Source organism: Ziziphus jujuba, chromosome 6, assembly GCF_031755915.1.
Source record: "Ziziphus jujuba cultivar Dongzao chromosome 6, ASM3175591v1".
NCBI classification, from domain to species: Eukaryota; Viridiplantae; Streptophyta; class Magnoliopsida; order Rosales; family Rhamnaceae; genus Ziziphus; species Ziziphus jujuba.
Genome location: NC_083384.1, coordinates 11,512,034 through 11,533,214, shown reverse-complemented (window position 1 = coordinate 11,533,214; position 21,181 = coordinate 11,512,034). Strand labels below are relative to the sequence as shown.

Sequence of the window (21,181 nt, the reverse complement as noted above, 5' to 3'; positions counted from 1 at the left end):
CACTTTGATATGCATTTTAAGTTATTTGGTGTGCCATGAGTTGAAATCTGTATCTCGAAAAAAAAAAAATGTACATCATGAAGCATTCATATTTGAATTGTAGGTGGATATTGTCCATATTTCTTCAATGTTGGATTATTCTTTTCTGCTTGAACGCTCATATGAAATCTGCATCCTCGGCAGCCACTTATGCAAATGAATCTGATCTTCTGGCTTTACTAGACTTCAAGAATCGGATAATCCAAGATCCTCTAGGAATCATGAACTCATGGAATGGTTCAATCCATTTCTGCAACTGGGTTGGCATTGCTTGCAACCAATCAAGCAAATGAGTCATGGTATTGAACCTCAAGCCTCTAAACCTGTTTGGTTCAATCCCACCTTCAATAGGAAATCTCACTTACCTCACTGAAATCCACCTGCAAAACAACAGCTTTCACGGTGAAATTCCTCAAGAAATGGGTCATCTTCTGCAGCTGCAGCTTCTTAATTTATCTTACAATTCCTTTGGTGGTAAGATTCCAACAAATATAACTCACTGCAAGGAGCTAAGGAATTTTCTTGTATTTGGCAACAATCTTACTGGTTCAATTCTAGTCCAGTCCAGTTCATTGTCAAAACTACTGCTCTTGAATTTTGGCAGAAACAATTTTACTGGAACCATTCCACCTTGGATTGGAAACTTCACTTCTCTGGCCGCTCTTTCGTTTAGTGAAAACAATTTTCAAAAGTATACCTGAAGATCTTGGCCACCTAACAGGCTTGGGGAGATTCATACTCACTCAAAATAATCTCTCTGGTGTTGTTCCCCCTTCAATTTATAATATTTCTTCCATGTTCTATTTAACATTTACTGTGAACCAGCTGCATGGAAATTTACCACAAGACATTGGCCTTGCTCTTTCTAATCTCAAAGTATTTGCCGGCGGAGTTAACAAACTCACAGGCCCTATTCCAGTATCACTGTCAAATTGTTCTGCACTTGAGGTGCTTGATTTTGCTCAAAATGATATCATTGGGACAGTTCCTGATACACTAGGAAGATTGAGAAATGTGTATAGGATTAATTTCGAGAACAACAGACTGGGACATGGAAATGCCAGTGACCTGAATTTTTTCAGGTCTTTGCCTAATTGTTCTGTTCTAGAGGTGTTGGGTATGGGTAGCAATTATTTTGCTGGAGAACTGCCTACATCCATAGTTAACCTTTCATCCTATATGCGTATATTTACTATTTCTGGGAATTTCATACATGGAAATATTCCAAATGGGATAGAGAACCTTGTTAACTTGATCCTTCTAGGATTGGGAAATAACCAGTTAGGGGGCAGTGTCCCTGAAGCAATAGGGAAGCTTCACAAGTTACAGGTAGTGTCCATGGATGGAAATAAGTTTTCCGATTCTATTTCTCTTTCCTTGGGTAACTTAACTTCATTGACCATTCTCCTTATGCAAGAGAACATGTTTGAGGGAACCATACCTCATAGCCTCGGAAACTGCAAAAATTTGATGACCCCTAACCTTTCTAGTAATAGTCTGAATGGCACCATTCCCAGAGAGGTCATTGGCCTTTCTTCCCTTTCAATTTCTCTGCCACTGTCTGATAATTTCCTGACCGGTGCCTTACCATCTGAAGTGAGCCTCTTGAAAAATCTTGGCGAGTTGGATATATCAAGAAAACAAGTTATCAGGTGAGTTGCCTAGCAGTCTTGGAGAATGTATTAGTTTGGAACACCTGCATTTGGAGGACAATGGATTTGAAGGTACAATTCCTCAAACTTTGAAAAATCTTAGAGGTTTGGAAGAAATGGATCTTTCGCGCAATAGCTTTTCTGGGTTGATTCCAAAATTTCTTGGTGAACTTTTAACTTTCAAGCTTCTCAATCTTTGTTACAACAATTTTGACGGTGAATTGCCAAGTGAAGGGATTTTTTCAAATGCCACTGCAGTTTCAGTTATTGGAAATGACAAGCTCTGTGGTGGCATCCCAAAATTGCTTTTACCTCCATGCCTCAAGAGAAAGCACAATTCAACTAGAAAAATATTTTCTCCAAAGGTTGTAATCCCAGTAACTTATGCTGCTATATTGTTAGCTGTTGTATTGTGCTTTTTGGTTGGTTATTCTGTATGGAAACCTGTTACTTCATCTTCTAGTGAGAATTGGCAATCAAGTACCTCTTACTCAGATCTTTTTGAATCCACAGATGGGTTCTCTGAGAAAAATCTGATTGGTTCAGGTAGTTTTGGTTCTGTATATAAAGGAATTTCTGCAGAAAAAAAAAATTGTTGCAATCAAGGTATTAAACTTTCAACAACAAGGAGCTTCCAAGCGCTTCCTTGATGAGTGCAACGCTTTGAGAAGCATAAGGCATCGCAATCTTCTCAAAATCATAACAGCCTGTTCAAGCATTGACCATCTAGGTAAAGACTTCAAAAGTCTAGTTTTCGAGTTCATGGCCAATGGAAGTTTAGACAACTGGCTGCATCCAAGAAACAATGAAGAACGCCAGAATAAGAGATTGAGCCTTAGTCAGAGACTAAACATAGCCATTGATGTTGCTTCTGCCCTGGATTATCTCCATCATGATTGTGAAACACCTATAGTTCATTGTGATCTAAAGCCAAGTAATGTTCTTCTTGATGAAGATATGGTTGCTCATGTTGGTGACTTTGGACTAGCAAAGTTCCTCTTTGAAGCATCAGATAAGCCCCCAAAAAGCCAAACATTGTCTGTGGGGCTAAGGGTTCTATTGGGTACATTCCTCCAGGTATGAATTTTTTTATACCAGGATGAAATAAATCTTAGCTCTTGTTTACCATAAAAATTTTACTTATTAAACCAAAAGTACATGTTTGAGAAGTTATTAATCCAAAAGGAGTAATGACTGAAAAAACAATAATGCACTTTCTTTTCAACAGCTACTTAAATTTATTGATTCTTAGCCCTATGGACTTGACATCATAATGAATTTGTTGAACTGTAGGATATGGCATGGGAGGCCACATTTCCATACTTGGAGATATCTATAGCTACGGTATATTCTTGCTAGAGCTGTTCACAGGAAAAAGACCTACTGATGATATCTTCAAAGATGCTATGAGCATTTACCAGTTCGTGGAGGTGGCTTTGCCTAATCATGTCATGGATATAGTAGATCCTTTGTTGCTATTTGAAGATGATGAAGATGAGGAAAATGAAAATGACATTGAAGAGACGGCAATGAACAATGTCAATCGCCAAGTCAATGTTGGAAGAAGAACAAATAATTGTTTGATCTCGGTGATGCAAATTGGACTCATGTGCTCCAGACATCCACCAGAAGAGCGGATGCTTATGAACATGGTTGTTAACAAAATGCAAGCAATTAGAGAATCATATCTCAAAATGCAAGAGGAGGTAAGAATATGAATAGGTTTTAGTTGTTGCTGTATCAGAATTGTTTCATTGTACTTGATAAGGTATTTGAATTTGTATGTAATATATAGTGATTGGATCTTCTAAGCACTCTTTCTTTTAGCTTGTTTCATCTGCCCTATTTTGCCATGAAATAAGTATTTAGAAAACAGAGGAACTCTGTTTATCAGTGCTTTAGTCAGTCAGTTACTAACTTAATATGTCTATGTTGTATTCTGTACAAACTATATTCCAGATATCAGCATGAGAAGAAATCATAAAACCTTCAAGCCTGTTTGGTCATGTATTAAAAAACTGTTTTCTTGGTATTGTTTATCTTTTAAAACTGAAAATACAAGTTCAAGTACATGAGCATATATGGAGCAAACGACGAAAAAGCTAAACAAACCATGGTGACAACTGGAGCAATGATTCTCAAATAAAAACACCAAAGCTAATGGTGTATTTGTGATGAAGCATTACTAACCCTACTGATATCCTTACAACATGTCAATGAAGTATTAACAGCCTGTTTTCCCTTTTTTACTTTTACTCTGTCACAAATTTGATGAAATCTGACTGAAATGTTGTGGCTTGGTAAGAGCATGGATTAAGGTACTGGGTTTTAACTTAGCCATCAACAGGATAAAGTTAAGAACAAGAAATAGAAATAAAATACTTCAACGACATTAAGCTTTATTCATTTAAGCAAATGAAGGAATTCCAAGTCAGTTTTTAAATTCTATGCAAGCAACCACAATATATAGCAGAACCTTTAATTCGTTGACTGCATTATTAATGTCCATACATTTCCACTGAACAAGAAACTCCAATTCCAAGTATTGAAGTCGAGCTGTCCTGCATTTAGTCCTTTTTGCCATGTCCTTCCATGAATCTGTTTGCTTCATCTTCTTCTCCAGCTCCCCCAACTATAATAGTGGGTCTAAAACTTCTGATATATGGTCAAATATATCAATCTTAACATAATTACGGAGATCAAATCCATCTATAAACATGTCATCCATCAGATTCATCCCCGTGAAACATCTCTAACAAAAGTATCCAATACAATAGCTGTATACCTCGCAGCTTTTTTTTTTTTTTTTTTTTTTAATATCGTCAGAAGTTGTTCTTCATTTTTTCAATGTGACAAAAAAACAAAGATTATAAAATGGAGGACTTACTCAAAATTTTGATTTGATGAAACTAATTATTTACTTGTACCCCTATATATGCGAATATCGCAACCTTTGAAAACATTTTGTTTTATGCACACGTCATAGGATATTTTTGAAAATATCCAGCTTTAACAGTCTTCATACAAGATGAAAAGTTCCAATATGCAAAATTCCGAAAGGTACAAAATGGACAATACTAATGTTAAAGCAAAATGAGACATCCAAAGAAAGTGGAAAAATTATAATTTCCAAACACAATCTGAAAATTATGGTTTACAAAGTAACATGAGTAGAAGCACAGGTCAAGCAATCATTAACTTTCAATTGCATTCCCCAATACATCAGAGCATATTCTTATGTGGTTACACCTCTATATACTTTGATCCTTAGATAGGATTCAATTCTTAAATTTGAGAACATAAACCTACAAGGCTAAAGACCAAGCATAAAGAACTCACTAAGGTAAACTGCTCAATTACAATCGAAATAACCAAATCAAAAGCGTCAAAGCAATATGAAAACATAAGGACATCAAAAGCTAGTATCCATGATGGAGAAAAGAAGAAAAACAGTTAATAACTTAGAGGAGTGAAGAGTAAGATAGAACCACATACCTTGTTTACCTATCTTCTTCTTTGATGTGCATAATTTAGACATCCTATTTAAATCTTTTAAATTCTAACGGACCTGCCAACAACTTGAACTTTTGAGCTTTCCTTAGAAGTTTAATGATCAGCTTTTTGCTTTGGCTGTCGACTTTGCTAGTTATTATCATCACAGCTTAGGCAATATTTATTATAAAGGCAATGATTAGTTACATTTCTCAAATATTAGTATGAGTCAAACTTTGCCAGTTAGTCTTTTAAACATAAAAAAGTAGATCTTTTTCTCTTAGCACCCAACAAGCTGTGATTTTTATTCTACATATTTTAATATGTTGTAAAAAATTTGTCAATTTAAATATTTCCACAATAAGAAAATATTTACTATAACTTAAAGAAGAAATTTTTTTATACTCTTACGCAATAAAACTTGTAAGGCTGAAGACAAATTCCTGTAGTAGCACAACAAATTTGGAAGAGATTACTCCCTTTTATAGAAGGAAATATCATGTGATGTACCAAAAAAACTACAACAAGAGGAATTTTAATAAATACATTGCTGGGGAAAAGGTTTAGAAATAAAGTTAAATAATCTAGACAAGTAAAATCAACTTCTTCCTAAAGACCAAGCAAAAGCATGTATGTGTACATGTGACACATTTCATCCAGCTATAATATGGTGCCTGAGGCAATCAATTATTGTGCAAATTTGTTACTCAAGCTTTGAACATGACACAAAAAATAAAAAAAAAAGCTAAAAAAATGGTTTCGCTTTGAATAAAGGGTTGGCTTAAAAAAACTTTAGTACTTTTTGCTCAAGCTTCGAATATGAAAGGGAAGGGGGGGGGGGGGGGGAGGAAATCATAATGCATATATTATTTATTTTTAATAAAAAAAAATCAAATAACTATGCTAATTTTTTTAGTGTTTACCTTACCACAGTAATTAATAAGTTACTTGAATTTGTATGCACTCTTTTAATTTGTTCTGAAAGCTGGGGAACTCTGTTTTTGGGTCCTTAGTTGCATTTTGTATGTCTATGTTGTGTTCTGTACAGATTGTACCCCAGATATCGTCATGAGAAGAAATCCTAGAAGAGCTTCAAGCCTGTGAATAAAATATATATGTCTTTGTTTTGTTCTTGAGAACATATCATAAAATCTTCTAGCCTGTGATAAAATGTATATGTATAAATGTTACATTTCGAATGAAAATATATTAATTCATTTTAGTGCTCTACTTCAGACGGAGTTCGATCAAAGCTCTAAAAAAAACAAGATTTACGGAACGAATACAAAGGTCAAAGGCTTTATAATTGAGTAGCCAAATAGAAAATAAAATCAATAATATATATATTGAGGGTCTCAACTGAAATAGACAGGGCAAAACAAAATGATAATAAGATGTATTAAACTTTCTTCTTTTTTTGGTTTTTTAATTCTTTAGGCTAAATCCAAATACCAAAAAAAAAAAAAGAAAAAAAAAAGATGAACAATGCTAGAACATAATTCAACAAATTTTAGAGGTTTATAACGTGTAGTACACAGAGGTTAATTAGTTGCAGGACCTTGTGCTACTATGCTTCGTTGGAGTTGGTCTAACCAAAGGAACTTTCTTTTTCTTTTCTTGAGAAACACTCAATCCAACTAAAAACTTAAAGAAATCTTTGACTGAGTACTTGATATTTTTCCTCCTAATTAAATTCATCGGATATCCATACCATCTAGATTAATAGAACTTAAAAGAAATCTTTGACTAAGTACTTGATATTTTCCTCCATAATTAAATTCATTAGATATCCATACCATGTAGATTAATGGAACTTAAAAGAAATCTTTGACTAACTACTTGATATTTTCCTCCATAATTAAATTCACTGATAAAAGGGGCAGCATAGCCTCCGTCTGAGATAAAGAGCTCGTAGAAAAAGAGCTCTCATGTTACAAGTTAGTGGGTGAGTTATTGAAGAGTGTCAGGTGTTTATGCGTTAAAGTGTCCGAATGGTTATTTTGTGTGTGGGTCCCATTGAATGTATGAGTGTTCTATGTTATTTATACGTAAGGGTCTTGTAAAATCATTAACACAATATAAATGACTTTTTGCCCAACAAACAAATCATAAAATCTTCAAGCCTGGGAGTAGAATGTATAAGTATAAATGTTACATTTTGAATGAAAATATTAATTCATTTTGAAAAGAGGGCCAAACAAGATGATAATAAGATGTATTAAACCTTTTTTTGAACAAGATTTCTTTGGGCTAATTCCAAATACCAAAACTATCGAAAAAACCAAAAAAAAAGAAAAAAAAAAGAGGATATAATAATGTTAGGACATATAAATCGACAAATTTTAGAGGTTTATAACGTGTTGTACATCAAGGTTTAATTAGTTGTGGGGCCTTGGTTACTGTGCTTTGTTGGAGTTGATTTTATCAAACACTTTCTTTTTCTTTTGTTACCAAATTTAAAAAAAGTCGTTAGTTGCTGAAATATTCCCTCCATAATTGAATGTAGTAGATATCCATACCATCAAGTGCTCCAAATTTTCTTCAATGGGGTCCTATAAGCTGCAACTTCACCAAATTCAAATACATGAGAAAAGAAATAGCTAGTATCACATCTTTAAATATAAATTTTTTTTATTATCCATCTAGATTGTTGTGTTACTTTTCTTAATTTTTATCTCCATTTTTAACTTTGCAAAAGAGAGAATATTAATTTTTCCTTTTTTTCTTTTCTTTTTATTTTCTTATTTAGATTTTGAGAGTGATCTTGATGAGCTTGTAAACCATGGAATCTATCACAGCGTCAAATCTCAAGTAGCTAGTGGGAAAACACCGAAAAAATAGGGCTATCATCAAACTCTTAGAAACTGGAAAGAGAATATAATGATATAGTTCTACCATGTATGAGGATATCTACATTTTAATACATTTTAGTACTTTGTAATTTCACGGGATTACATGCATAATATACAATATTTGCATTTGGACAAAATAGATATCTGCATGGTAGAACTTTTGTGTGATAAAATGTACTTCGTATAAATAGACTATCCTAAACTTTCAGTTTTTGTTCATTATCTATTATATCTTATGGAATTGATATATTGTCACTATAATGACTATCATCAACGAAATATCCATACATTATATGCAATGTCTACTTTTCTATATTAGATTTTTAATATAAAAAGGTAAAATATAATTAAATGCATTGGATTAGTGTTTTAGTACTTCTAAGCAATATAATTTAAATCTATTTGAATAGACTTTAATCTTTCAATTAGTATTTGTGTTTCCATGCATCTCATACATTAATGTTATTATCAACTGGCCTTTATTATTGCCAAAAAAAAAAAAAAAGGTCACCATTGAAATTAAAAAATTAAGGACCTTACAAGATTGTACTGAACCCTTTTTTTCTTTCCACAGGCTAATCTAAATTAACGCCAAAAAAAAAAAGAAGGCTAGAATATAACCTCAGCAAATTTAAAGATAATTATATCGTGTTATTATTATTATTATTATTATTATTGATAAAAATAATAATAAATAAGAGATGGAGAATTTGGCACCAATCTTGAGCCCAGTACTATTGCCAACTCTCTGCTTAAAGCCAGGTGTAATTTTGTTTGTTTGGCAATACAAAATGTTATTATTGCTTGTTTGGTGGCCAATACAAAATATAATTATTCCTTGTTTGGTGGCCAGCCCAGTACTACTGTAATTACAACAGTACCCCAACTTGATAATTGTGGAGAATAATCATACCAACTAGAGCTACCATTTTTCTTTCTATTACTTGCCTGCAAGCAATCAATTACTTCTCCATATAATATAAGAAATTTTTGTTCTTTTTACATTTTTGAACATCAAAACTGGTTTCGGATTTGTAGAAATTTTCGTGTACCCCAGATCATCCTATATTGATTCCATAAACAGATGTCCATGAAGCATTCATATTTGAATTGCAGGTCGATTTTTCCCATATCTTTTGGATGTGGGATTATTCTTTTATGCATGAACGCGACTTTCGTATCAGCAATATCTATACCTAGTTATGGAAATGAAACTGATCGTCTAGCTTTGCTAGACTTGAAGAGTAAGATAATCCAAGATCCTCTAGGAATCATGGACTCCTGGAACGATTCCATCCATTTCTACCACTGGGTTGGCATTACATGCAACCCATCAAGCCAACAAGTATTGGTTTTGAACCTGAAGTCTCTAGAGCTCTCTGGTTCAATATCACCTTCAATAGGAAATCTCACTTACCTTACAGAAATTCACCTGCAAAACAACAACTTTCACGGCGAAATTCCACAAGAAATGGGTCATCTTTTGCAACTTTGGCATCTTAACTTATCATTCAATTCCTTTAGGGGAAACATTCCAACAAATATAACACACTGCAAAGAGCTAGCAAATTTTCTTGTGTTTGGAAACAAGGTTACTGGGTCAATTCTTGCCGAGTTGAGTTCTGTTAGTGTAATGACACTTTTGTTGGTGTCTTAGTTCCTTTTTGATGTTTAGTTACTTTATATTCAGCTTTTTGGTAAAACACTGTTGTATTAGGTAATCAAAGTCTGACTTGTCTTTTGATGGTATGATTACTGCAATAGTAGGTGAAAAGTAGGTAATTTATTGTTGTAAGCTTATGTTTATATATTTTTGTCCAGAAATGAATGAAGTAAGTTTTTCACACCAATTTACGCTCCTTGTTTTCTTTCCTTTCCTTTTGCTGTGTTTTTTGTTCCAAAAATCCAACAATTGGTATTAGAGCTCTAATGATCTTAGTGGGGCTGTGAGTGAAATAGCAAAAAAATACAAGAAACCTTCCTTCTACCTTTCCTTCCTTTTTTAAATGGCTTCAATTCATTTTTCTGCTCCATCACCTCTTATATTTTCTGGAGAAAATTATGCCATGTGGTCTATAAAAATGAAAGCTTACCTTCAAGCTTTTGACTTGTGGGAAGTTGTAGAGACCAATAGAAATCCTCCCCCTTTGACGGCAAATCCCACTATTGCACAAATAAAGCAACATAGTAAGGAGGTTGCAAGAACATTTAAGGCTTTATCTGCTTTACATGCTGGTGTTTCAGATGTGATGTTCACCAGAATTATGGCTTGCACTACAGCCAAATAGGTGTGGGACAAGCTGAAAGAAGAGTTCCAGGGAAGTGCAAGAACAAGACAGATGCAGGTATTGAATTTAAGAAGGGAGTTCGAAACTTTAAGAATGAAGGATTCTGAGTTGGTAAAAGACTTCATTGATAGACTAATGAAGGTAGTAAACCAAATCAGAATTCTTGGAGAGGAGCTGAGTGACAGAAGAGTTATGGACAAAGTGCTGGTCAGCTTACCAGAGAAGTTCGAATCAAAGATTTCATCCTTGGAGGAGTCAAGAGACTTGAATCAGATTTCTTTGTCAGAGCTTGTTAATGCTTTACAAGTGACTGAACAAAGAAGATCTATAAGACAAGAAGAGGCTTCAGAAAGTGCTTTTCTGGCACTACAAAAGGCAAGTCTCCAGCAAACAATAACCAAAGGAAGCAGCAAGGTGGAGGAAGTAATGACAAAGGATGAGATGATGTTGGTACAAACAGAGAGGGTGAAAGAAAGAAGTTTGTGATGTGCTCTCATTGTAAAAAGGACAACCATTCTGAAAAATATTGCTAGTTTAGGCTTAATGTTCAATGTAGAGTGTGCAAACAACTTAGACATGTTGAAAAAGTTTGTAAAAACAAAGGAGAGCCAATACAACAAGCACACCAAGTACAAGTTGCTGATGAAGCATGGCAAAGTGAGGAAATGCTGTTTGTTGCTACATGTTATGCAGAAAATGGTAGCAAAGAAGCTTGGTTGGTGGATAGTGGTTGTACTCAACACATGACACATGATGCTGATCTCTTCAAATGCTTAGACAGAAGCTTTGTTTCCCAAGTCCAAATTGGAAATGGAGACTTTATTCAAGTTCAAGGCAAAGGAGATGTGGCTGTGAAAACTTCAACAGGTACTAAACTCATTTCAAATGTGTTATATGTACCTAAAATTAATCAAAGCTTGTTGAGTGTGGGAAAAATGCATGAAAATGGATATTCTCTGAATTTTCAAGATAAGTCTCGCATAATATATGATCAACATGGAAGTGAAATTCTAAATGTTGGAATGAAAGATAAAAGCTTTGAAGTAGAATGGAATTGGAAAAAGAGTGAAGTTCAAGCCTCAGAAGAGAATTTTATCCAAGAACATGATGAAATTCAGGAGGAGGCTGATTCAGACGATGTATATGACAGAGGCATTCGAAGTACAAAACCCCTATCCGATGTATATGAGAAAAGCATCTGAGGTACAAGACCTTTGCCTGATGCATCCGAGAGAAGCATTCGAGGTAGAAGACCTTTGATTGATGCATCCGAGAGAAGCATCGGAGGTACAAGACCCTTGTCTGATGCATCTGAGAGAAGCATCTGAGGTAGAAGACCTTTGATCGATGCATCCAAGAGAAGCATCTGAGGTAAAAGACCTTTGATCGATGCATCCGAGAGAAGCATCTGAGGTACAGGACTTTTACCCAATGCAATCGAGAGAAGCATCCAAGATATAAGACCTCTGTCTGATGTCCGAGGTAAAAGACCCTTAACCGATGTCCGAGGTAGAAAACTGTTGACCGATGTCCGAGGTAAAAGACCCCTGACCGATGTCCGAGGTATAAGATCTTTGTCCGATGTCTGAGGTAAAAGACCCCTGATCGATGTCCGAGGTAGAAGACCATTGACCGATGTCCGAGGTAAAAGACCCGTGATCAATGTTCGAGGTACAAGACCCCTGGCCGATGTCTGAGGTAAAAGACCCCTGACCGGACTGATGTCCGAGGTAGAAGACCGTTGACCGATGTCCGAGGTAAAAGACCCGTGACCGATGTCCGAGGTACAAGACCCCTGGCCGATGTCCGAGGCGTAGGACCCTTGACAGATGTATATGAGAGATGCCACCTAGAATTGTGTGATCCAATTACTTTTTATGATGCAAATCAGTTTAAGACACGAAGAGAAGCCATGGAAACGAAAATCAGCATGATAAACAAAAACAAGACTTGGGAGTTGGTGAAAAAACCTCAAGGCAAAAAGGAAATTGAAGTGAAGTGGGTCTTTAGGGCCAACCTCAATGCAGATGGTACTATAAAAAAGCATAAAGCAAGATTGGTAGAAAATAATTATGTGTAGCAATCAGATATTGATTGTGGAGATACGTTTACACCAGTTGCAAGGCATGAGACAATCAAATTTCTACTAGCTCTTGCTGCTAAAGAAGGTTGGAAAGTTTACCAGTTAGATGTGAAATCCGCATTTCTAAATGGTTACTTGCAAGAAGAAGTGTATGTTGAACAACCTGAAAGCTTTGTTGTTCAAGGAAAGGAAGACAAAGTTTATAAGCTGAAAGAAATGGTGAAGTGAAGCTGGTTCATTGCAAGTCTGAAGTCTAGCTTGCTGATATTTTGACAAAAACCTTGCCAAGAAAAAGGTTTGAAACATTAAGAAATGATCTTAGTGTTTCCAGCAAAAGTGTCAAGGAGGAGTGTTAGTGTAATGACACTTTTGTTGGTGTCTTAGTTCCTTTTTGATGTTTAGTTACTTTATATTCAGCTTTTTGGTAAAACACTATTGTATTAGGTAACTAAAGTATGACTTGTCTTTTGGTGGTATGATTACTGCAACAGTAGGTGAAAAGTAGGTGATTTACTGATGTAAGCTTATGTTTATATATTTTTGTCCAGAAATGAATGAAGTAAGTTTTCCACACCAATTTACGCTCCTTGTTTTCTTTCCTTTCCCTTTGCTATGTTTTTTGTTCCAAAAATCCAACAAGTTCATTATCTAAACTGGTGTACTTGGACTTTGGAAAAAACAATCTTACTGGAACAATCCCAGCTTGGATAGAAAATTTCACTTCTATGTACGCACTTTCATTTGGCCAGAACAATTTTCAAGGAAGCATACCTGAAGATCTTGGCCATCTAAAAGGCTTGGGGAGATTCATACTCACAGACAATAATCTATCTGGTATTGTTCCTCCTTCAATTTATAATATCTCTTCCATATACTACTTCACATTTACACAGAACCAGCTGCATGGAAACCTACCACCAGATGTTGGTTTTACTTTGCCTAATCTCCAAGTATTTGCCGGTGCAGTTAAGGAACTAATAGGCCCTATTCCCATATCATTGTCAAATTGTTCTGCACTCCAAGTGCTTGATTTTTCTCAAAATGGTCTAATTGGGTCAGTTCCTAAAACACTAGGAAGCTTGCCAAAAGTGTATAGGATAAATTTTGAGAACAATTTTTTGGGACCTAGAAAAGCCAGTGACCTGAATTTTATCAGGTCTTTGCCTAATTGTTCTGTTCTAGAGGTGTTAGGTATGGGTGGCAATTATTTTGCAGGAGAACTGCCTACATCCATAGTTAACCTTTCAATTTATTTGCGCATATTTACTATTTATGGGAATTTCATACATGGAAATATTCTAAATGGGATAGGGAACCTTGTTAACCTGATCCTTCTAGGATTTGCAAATAACCAGTTAGGAGGCAATGTCCCAGAAACAATAGGGAAGCTTCACGAGTTACAATTATTGTCTTTGAGTGACAATAAGTTTTCTGGCTTAATACCTCTTTGACTGACAATAAGTAACTTAACTTCATTGACTGTCCTCCATATGCTGCGGAATAAATTTGAGGGAAGTATACCTCAAAGCCTTGGAAACTGTAAAAATTTGATAACACTTAGCCTTTCGAGTAACAACCTCAATGCTACCATTCCCAGAGAGGTCATTGGCCTTTCTTCCCTTTCAGTTTCTCTGTCATTGTCTAATAATTTATCGACCGGTGCCTCACCATCTGAAGTGGCTAAGTTGAAAAATCTCGGGGAGTTGGATTTATCAGAAAACAAGTTAACAGGTGAAATTGCCTAGCACTCTTGGACAATGTATAAGTTTGGAACGCCTACATTGGAAGGCAATGAATTTGAAGGTCCAATTCCTCAGACTCTTGAAAGTCTAAGAGCTTTGGAAGAAATGGATCTTTCCCGCAATAACTTATCTGGGTTGATTCCAAAATTTCTTGGTAAACTTTCAACTCTTAAGTTTCTCAATCTTTCTTACGATAGTTTCGAGGGAGAATTGCCAAGAGAAGGGATTTTGGCAAATGCTACTGCGGTTTCGATTCTTGGAAATGATAAGCTCTGTGGTGGCATCCCAAAACTGGTTTTACCTCCATGCCTCAAGGAAAAAAGCAATTCAACAAGAAAAATATTTTCTCGGAAGGTGGTAGTCCAGTAACTTGTGCTGCTATATTGCTAGCAGTTATTTTGAGCTTTTTGGTTGGGTATTCCATATGGAGGCCTGTTATGAAATCTTCGACTGAGGATTGGCAATCAAATATTTCTTACTCAGATCTTTTTCAATCCACAAATGGGTTCTCTAAGAACAATCTAATTGGTTCGGGTAGTTTTGGTTCTGTATATAAAGGAGTTCTTTCTAGAGATAACAAATAGTATTAAAGTATTAAACCTTCAGCAACAAGGAGCTTCTAGGAGCTTCCTTGATGAGTGCAATGCTTTGCGAAGCATAAGACACCGTAACCTTCTTAAAGTCATAATAGCCTGCTCAAGCATTGACTACCAGGGTAATGACCTCAAAAGTCTAGTTTTCGAGTTCATGGCTAGTGGAAGTTTGGAGCAGTGGCTGCATCCAAGAGACAATGGAGAACACTTGAATAAGAGATTGAGCCTTATTCAGAGATTGAACATAGCCATCGATGTTGCTTCTGCTTTGGCTTATCTCCATCATGATTGTGAAACACCTATAGTTCATTGTGATCTAAAGCCAAGTAATGTTCTTCTTGATGAAGATATGGTTTCCCATGTTGGTGACTTTGGACTAGCAAAGTTCCTCCTTGAAGCATCCGATAATCCCTCAGAAAGCCAAACAATTTCTTCTTCGCTAAGGGGTTCTGTGGGGTACATTCCTCCAGGTATGATTTTTTTTTTTTTAAATCCCAAAATGAGATAAATCTTAGCTCTTGATTACCATAACATTTTGCTTCTTAAACCAAAAGGATATGATTGAGAAGTAACAGATCCAAAAGAAGTAATAATGCACTTACTTTTCAACTACTACTTAAATTTGTTGATTCTTAGAACCGATGGACCTAACATCATAATGAATTTATTGAACCGTAGAATATGGCATGGGAGGCCAAGTTTCCATTCTTGGAGATATCTATAGCTATGGGATACTTTTGCTAGAGTTGTTCACAGGAAAAAGACCTACAGACGATATGTTCAAAGATGGTCTAAGCATTCACCAGTTCGTTGCTATGGCTTTGCCTAACCATGTCATGGACATAGTCGATCCTTCGTTGCTCCTTGAAGATGATGATCGTGAGGAAAATGAAAGTGACATTGAAGAGATTGCAATCATTGAAGTCAATCGCCAAGTCAATGCTGGAAAACGAACAAATGATTGTTTGGCTTCAGTTATGCAAATTGGGGTCATGTGCTCAAAATTCTTGCTGGGAGAGCAGATGCTTATGAATGCAGTTGTCAACAAAATGCAAGCAATTGGAGAATCATATCTCAAATGCAAGAAGAGATAGAATATGAATAGGTTTTAGTTGTGAACCTTGCTGCAGTAGCTTCATCTTTATTTGGTGAGCTTTTTGAATTTGCATGTAAGCATATAAATGCAATGTTTGGATCTTTTAAGCACTCCTTTTAGCTTGTTCTATGACATTCAACTACACTATCTTTTCACCCCAAGAAAAAGAGAAAAAGAAAAAGAGAACAAATAAATAAATTACACTATTTTGCCAGAAAATAAATAGTACGAAAAACAGGGGAACTCCTAGTCGGAAAAACAGGGGAACCTGGCTTTTTTTTTTTTTTTTTTTTGTGTGTGTTGGCTGATTCTTCTGCTCCACACCCTGCCTATTTGTTTTTGGGTCGTCAAGAACAATTACTCATGCGGGATTGACAAGGCTTACTATAACAAGACTTTGAATCGCAAGTCACTGTTTCTTTGGACAGTGATTCCAACTTTCTTTCCCCCATCCCAATATAAAAAAGAAAATGTATATTAATTTTAATTTATTCTGTTGAATTTTTATTTTTTTTCAATTAAGGTGCACACTTGGGGAGGCATATAGTTAGTCATTCCGTCAGTCTCCTTAATTACATGATCAAGTGTCCTTCATTGAAATTAAATGAAAATTTTCAGGACTTGATTAAAATATATATTTTTTGAGGGTCTCAATTGAAATTGACAGGGCCAAACAAGAAGATAATAAGATGCATTATACTCTTTTTCAAAGGTTATACCGTGTCACGTAGTGATCCATATAGCACACTTCTTTTGGTTTTGTTTTTTTGATAAAATTTCTCTCTTTTGTTGATTAACTAACAAACGAAGTTTAAACATAGAAGTCTCTAGCTATAAGTACTTTGTCATTTTTGATTTCAATAACAAAAATAGTAATAATAAAAAAGAATGTACTTTTTGGTAATTAAAAAAAAAGACTGTACTTGATATTTTAGCTTTCAGTAAAATGACATTTTCCATTAAATGATATTTTAGCTTTCACTTTCATAACAATTAAAAAAAAATGACATTTTCCTTCCTAATTAAATACATTAAATATCCCTACCATTTAGAGCTTCTTACCTTCTTTAATGTGGTCCTACAAGCATTAACTTCTCCATTAAATATATAGATGCACTTATTTTCTGAAAAAATATATGTACAGTTTCACTTTGATATGCATTTTAAGTTATTTGGTGTGCCATAAGCTGAAGTCTGTATCTGAAAAACAAAAAAAAAAAAAAACAAAAAAAAAAGTACATCATGAAGCATTCATATTTGAATTGTAGGTGGATATTGTCCATATTTCTTCAATGTTGGATTCTTCTTTTCTGCTTGAACGATCATATGAAATCTGCATCCTCGAAACCCACTTATGCAAATGAATCTGATCTTCTGGCTTTACTAGACTTCAAGAATCGGATAATCCAAGATCCTCTAGGAATCATGAACTCATGGAATGGGTCAATCCATTTCTGCAATTGGGTTGGCATTACTTGCAACCAATCAAGCAAACGAGTCGTGACATTGAACCTCAAGTCTCTAACCCTGTTTGGTTCAATCCCACCTTCAATAGGAAATCTCACTTACCTCACTGAAATCCATCTGCAAAACAACAGCTTTCATGGTGAAATTCCTCAAGAAATGGGTCGTCTTCTACAACTGCAGCATCTTAATATATCTTACAATTCCTTTGGTGGTAAGATTCCAACAAATATAAGCCACTGCAAGGAGCTAAGGAATTTTCTTGTATTTAGCAACAAGCTTACTGGTTCAATTCCAGTCCAGTTCAGTTCATTGTAAAACTAGTGCTCTTGAATTTTGGCAGAAACAATTTTACTGGAACTGTTCCACCTTGGATTGGAAACTTCTCTTCTCTGGCCGCTCTTTCATTTGGCGAAAACAATTTTCAAGGAAGCATACCTGAAGATCTTGGCCACCTAACAGGCTTGGGGAGATTCATACTCACTCAAAATAATCTCTCTGGTATTGTTCCCCTTTCAATTTATAATATTTCTTTCATGTTCTATTTAACATTTACTGCGAACCAGCTGTATGGAAATTTACCACAAGACATTGGCCTTACTCTTCCTAATCTCAAAGTATTTGCCGGCGGAGTTAACAAACTCACAGGCCCTATTCCAATATCATTGTCAAATTGTTCTGCACTTGAGGTGCTTGATTTTGCTCAAAATGATCTCATTGGGACAGTTCCTGATACACTAGGAAGATTGAGAAATGTGTATAGGATTAATTTCGAGAACAACAGACTGGGACATGGAAATGCCAGTGACCTGAATTTTATCAGGTCTTTGCCTAATTGTTCTGTTCTAGAAGTGTTGGGTATGGGAGGCAATTATTTTGCTGGAGAACTGCCTACATCCATAGTTAACCTTTCATCCTATATGCGTATATTTACTATTTCTGGGAATTTCATACATGGAAATATTCCAAATGGGATAGAGAACCTTGTTAACTTGATCCTTCTAGGATTGGGAAATAACCAGTTAGGGGGCAGTGTCCCTGAAGCAATAGGGAAGCTTCACAAGTTACAGGTAGTGTCCATGGATGGAAATAAGTTTTCTGGTTCAATACCTCTTTCCTTTGGTAACTTAACTTCATTGACCGTTCTCCTTATGCAAGAGAACATGTTTGAGGGAACCGTACCTCATAGCCTCGGAAACTGCAAAAATTTGATGACCCTTAACCTTTCTAGTAATAGTCTGAATGGCACCATTCCCAGAGAGGTCATTGGCCTTTCTTCCCTTTCAATTTCTCTGTCACTATGTGATAATTTATTGACCGGTGCCTTACCATCTGAAGTGAGCCTCTTGAAAAATCTTGGCAAGTTGGATTTATCAGGAAACAAGTTATCAGGTGAGTTGCCTAGCAGTCTTGGAGAATGTATTAGTTTGGAACACCTGCATTTGGAGGGTAATGGATTTGAAGGTACAATTCCTCAAACTTTGAAAAATCTTAGAGGTTTGGAAGAAATGGATCTTTCGCGCAATAGCTTTTATGGGTTGGTTCCAAAATTTCTTGGTGAACTTTTAACTCTCAAGCTTCTCAATCTTTCTTATAACAATTTTGACGGTGAATTGCCAAGTGAAGGGATTTTATCAAATGCCACTGCAGTTTCAGTTATTGGAAATGACAACCTCTGCGGTGGCATCCCAAAATTGCTTTTATCTCCATGCCTCAAGAGAAAGCACAATTCAACTAGAAAAATATTCTCTCTAAAGGTTGTAATCCCAGTAACATGTGCTGCTATATTGTTAGCTGTTGTATTGAGCTTTTTGGTTGGTTATTCTGCATGGAAACCTGTTACTTCATCTTCTACTGAGAATTGGCAATCAAGTATGTCTTACTTAGATCTTTTTCAATCCACAGATGGGTTCTCTGAGAACAATCTGATTGGTTCAGGTAGTTTTGGTTCTGTATATAAAGGAATTTCTGCAAACAATAAAATTATTGCAATCAAGGTATTAAACGTTCAACAACAAGGAGCTTCCAAGAGCTTCCTTGATGAGTGCAACGCTTTGAGAAACATAAGGCATCGAAATCTCCTCAAAATCATAACAGCCTGTTCAGGCATTGACCATCTAGGTAAAGACTTCAAAAGTCTAGTTTTCGAGTTCATGGCTGGTGGAAGTTTAGACAACTGGCTGCATCCAAGAAACAACGAAGAACACCAGAATAAGAGATTGAGCCTTATTCTAAGACTAAACATAACCATTGATGTTGCTTCTGCCCTGGATTATCTCCATCATGATTGTGAAACACCTATAGTTCATTGTGATCTAAAGCCAAGTAATGTTCTTCTTGATGAAGATATGGTTGCTCATGTTGATGACTTTGGACTAGCAAAGTTCCTCTTTGAAGCATTAGATACGCCCTCAAAAAGCCAAACATTGTCTGTTGGGCTAAGGGGTTCTATTGGGTACATTCCTCCAGGTATGAATTTTTATCCCCAGATGAGATAAATATTGGCTCTTGATTACCATAACTCTTTTTTTTTTTTTTTTTTAAACCTCTTAAGCCAAAAGTGAACTTTTTCAAAGTAACTGGTCCAAAAGCACAAGTAAGAAAAAAACAGTGCTCTTTATTTTCTTCTATTCCCTAAATTAATGATTCTCATAACCAATGATTTCATATCATAACGAATTTATTGAACTGTAGAACATGGTATGGGAGGCCAAGTTTCTGTACTTGGAGATAGATATAACTATCGGATACTCTTGCTGGAAATGTTCACAGGAAAAAGACCTACCGATGATATGTTCAAAGATGGTTTAAGCATTCACCAATTCATGGCGATGGCTTTTCCTAATCATGTCATGGATATAGTTGATCTTTCGCTGCTTTTTGAAGATGATGATCGTGAGGAAATGAAAATGATAATAACCAAGTTAGTGCTAGAAGCAAAGAAAAAGATTGTTTGATTTCAGTGATGCATATTGCACTCATGTGCTCCAGATTTTTACCTGAAGAGCGGATGCTTATGAATGTAGTTGTCAACAAAATGAAAGGAGTCAGAGAATCATATCTCAAATGCAAGAAGAGTAAGAATATTGATATGTCTTAGTTGTAATCACAATAGTTTCATCTCTACTAGGCAAATAAATTTAATATATAATGGCTGAATCTATCTTTGAGCTTGTTCTATCACATTCAACTACACTTCTTTTCCATGAAATAAGTATTTAGAAAACAGAGGAACTCTGTTTTTGAGTTCTTAGTCAGTGTCAATTTAATATTATACGTCTATGCTCTGTTCCTGAGAACAAATCATAAAATCTTCTAGCCTGTGAATAAAATGTATATGTATAAATGTTACATTTTGAATGAAAATATTAATTCATTCTAGTGCTTTAGTTTGGTCTGATTAGGATAAAAGCTCTAAAAATAAAATCAATGTATATCGAGGGTCAACTAAAATAAACAGAGCTAAAAAAATGATAATGAGATGTATTAAACTTCTTTTTCTAATTTTTTAAGGCTAAATCCAAATACCAAAAAAAAAAAAAAAAAGATGAACAATGCTAGAATGATTCAACAAATTTTAGAGGTTTATAACGTGTTGTACACAGAGGTTTAATTAGTTGTAAAGCTTAGTGTTACTACGATGGAGTTGATCTAATTAGACACACTTTCTTTTTCTCTTTTTAAGAAACAGATAAAGAAACTGAAAAAAGTCATTGGTTAGGTCCTTGATATTTTCCCTTCATTAAATATCCACACCATCTAGAGCTCCTCATCTTCAATGCGGTCCTACAAGCTGTAACTTCGCCATCGAATATATGTACACTTTTTAATGCTTTTATCTTCTTGCATACCAAAATGGCATCAGGTTTGGTGCACCTTA

At 35.3% G+C, this 21,181-nt stretch overlaps 1 protein-coding gene and 3 pseudogenes across 1 annotated transcript; all 4 read left to right on the top strand.

Annotated features, from left to right (window-relative positions):
* The first annotated feature begins 335 nt into the window (after positions 1 to 335).
* Positions 336 to 1,695, top strand: LOC132803996 (putative receptor-like protein kinase At3g47110). The gene is made up of 2 exons (XM_060817876.1): positions 336 to 513; positions 644 to 1,695. Exons 1-2 carry the CDS (start codon positions 336 to 338, stop codon positions 1,693 to 1,695), a joined length of 1,230 nt encoding a protein of 409 aa, XP_060673859.1.
* Positions 1,696 to 1,717: 22 nt separating this feature from the next.
* On the top strand, positions 1,718 to 3,662 carry LOC132803995 (putative receptor-like protein kinase At3g47110; annotated as a pseudogene).
* Positions 3,663 to 9,197: 5,535 nt separating this feature from the next.
* LOC107430769 (putative receptor-like protein kinase At3g47110) lies at positions 9,198 to 15,835 on the top strand (annotated as a pseudogene).
* Positions 15,836 to 17,828: 1,993 nt separating this feature from the next.
* On the top strand, positions 17,829 to 20,601 carry LOC132804133 (putative receptor-like protein kinase At3g47110; annotated as a pseudogene).
* The last annotated feature ends 580 nt before the right edge of the window (positions 20,602 to 21,181 follow it).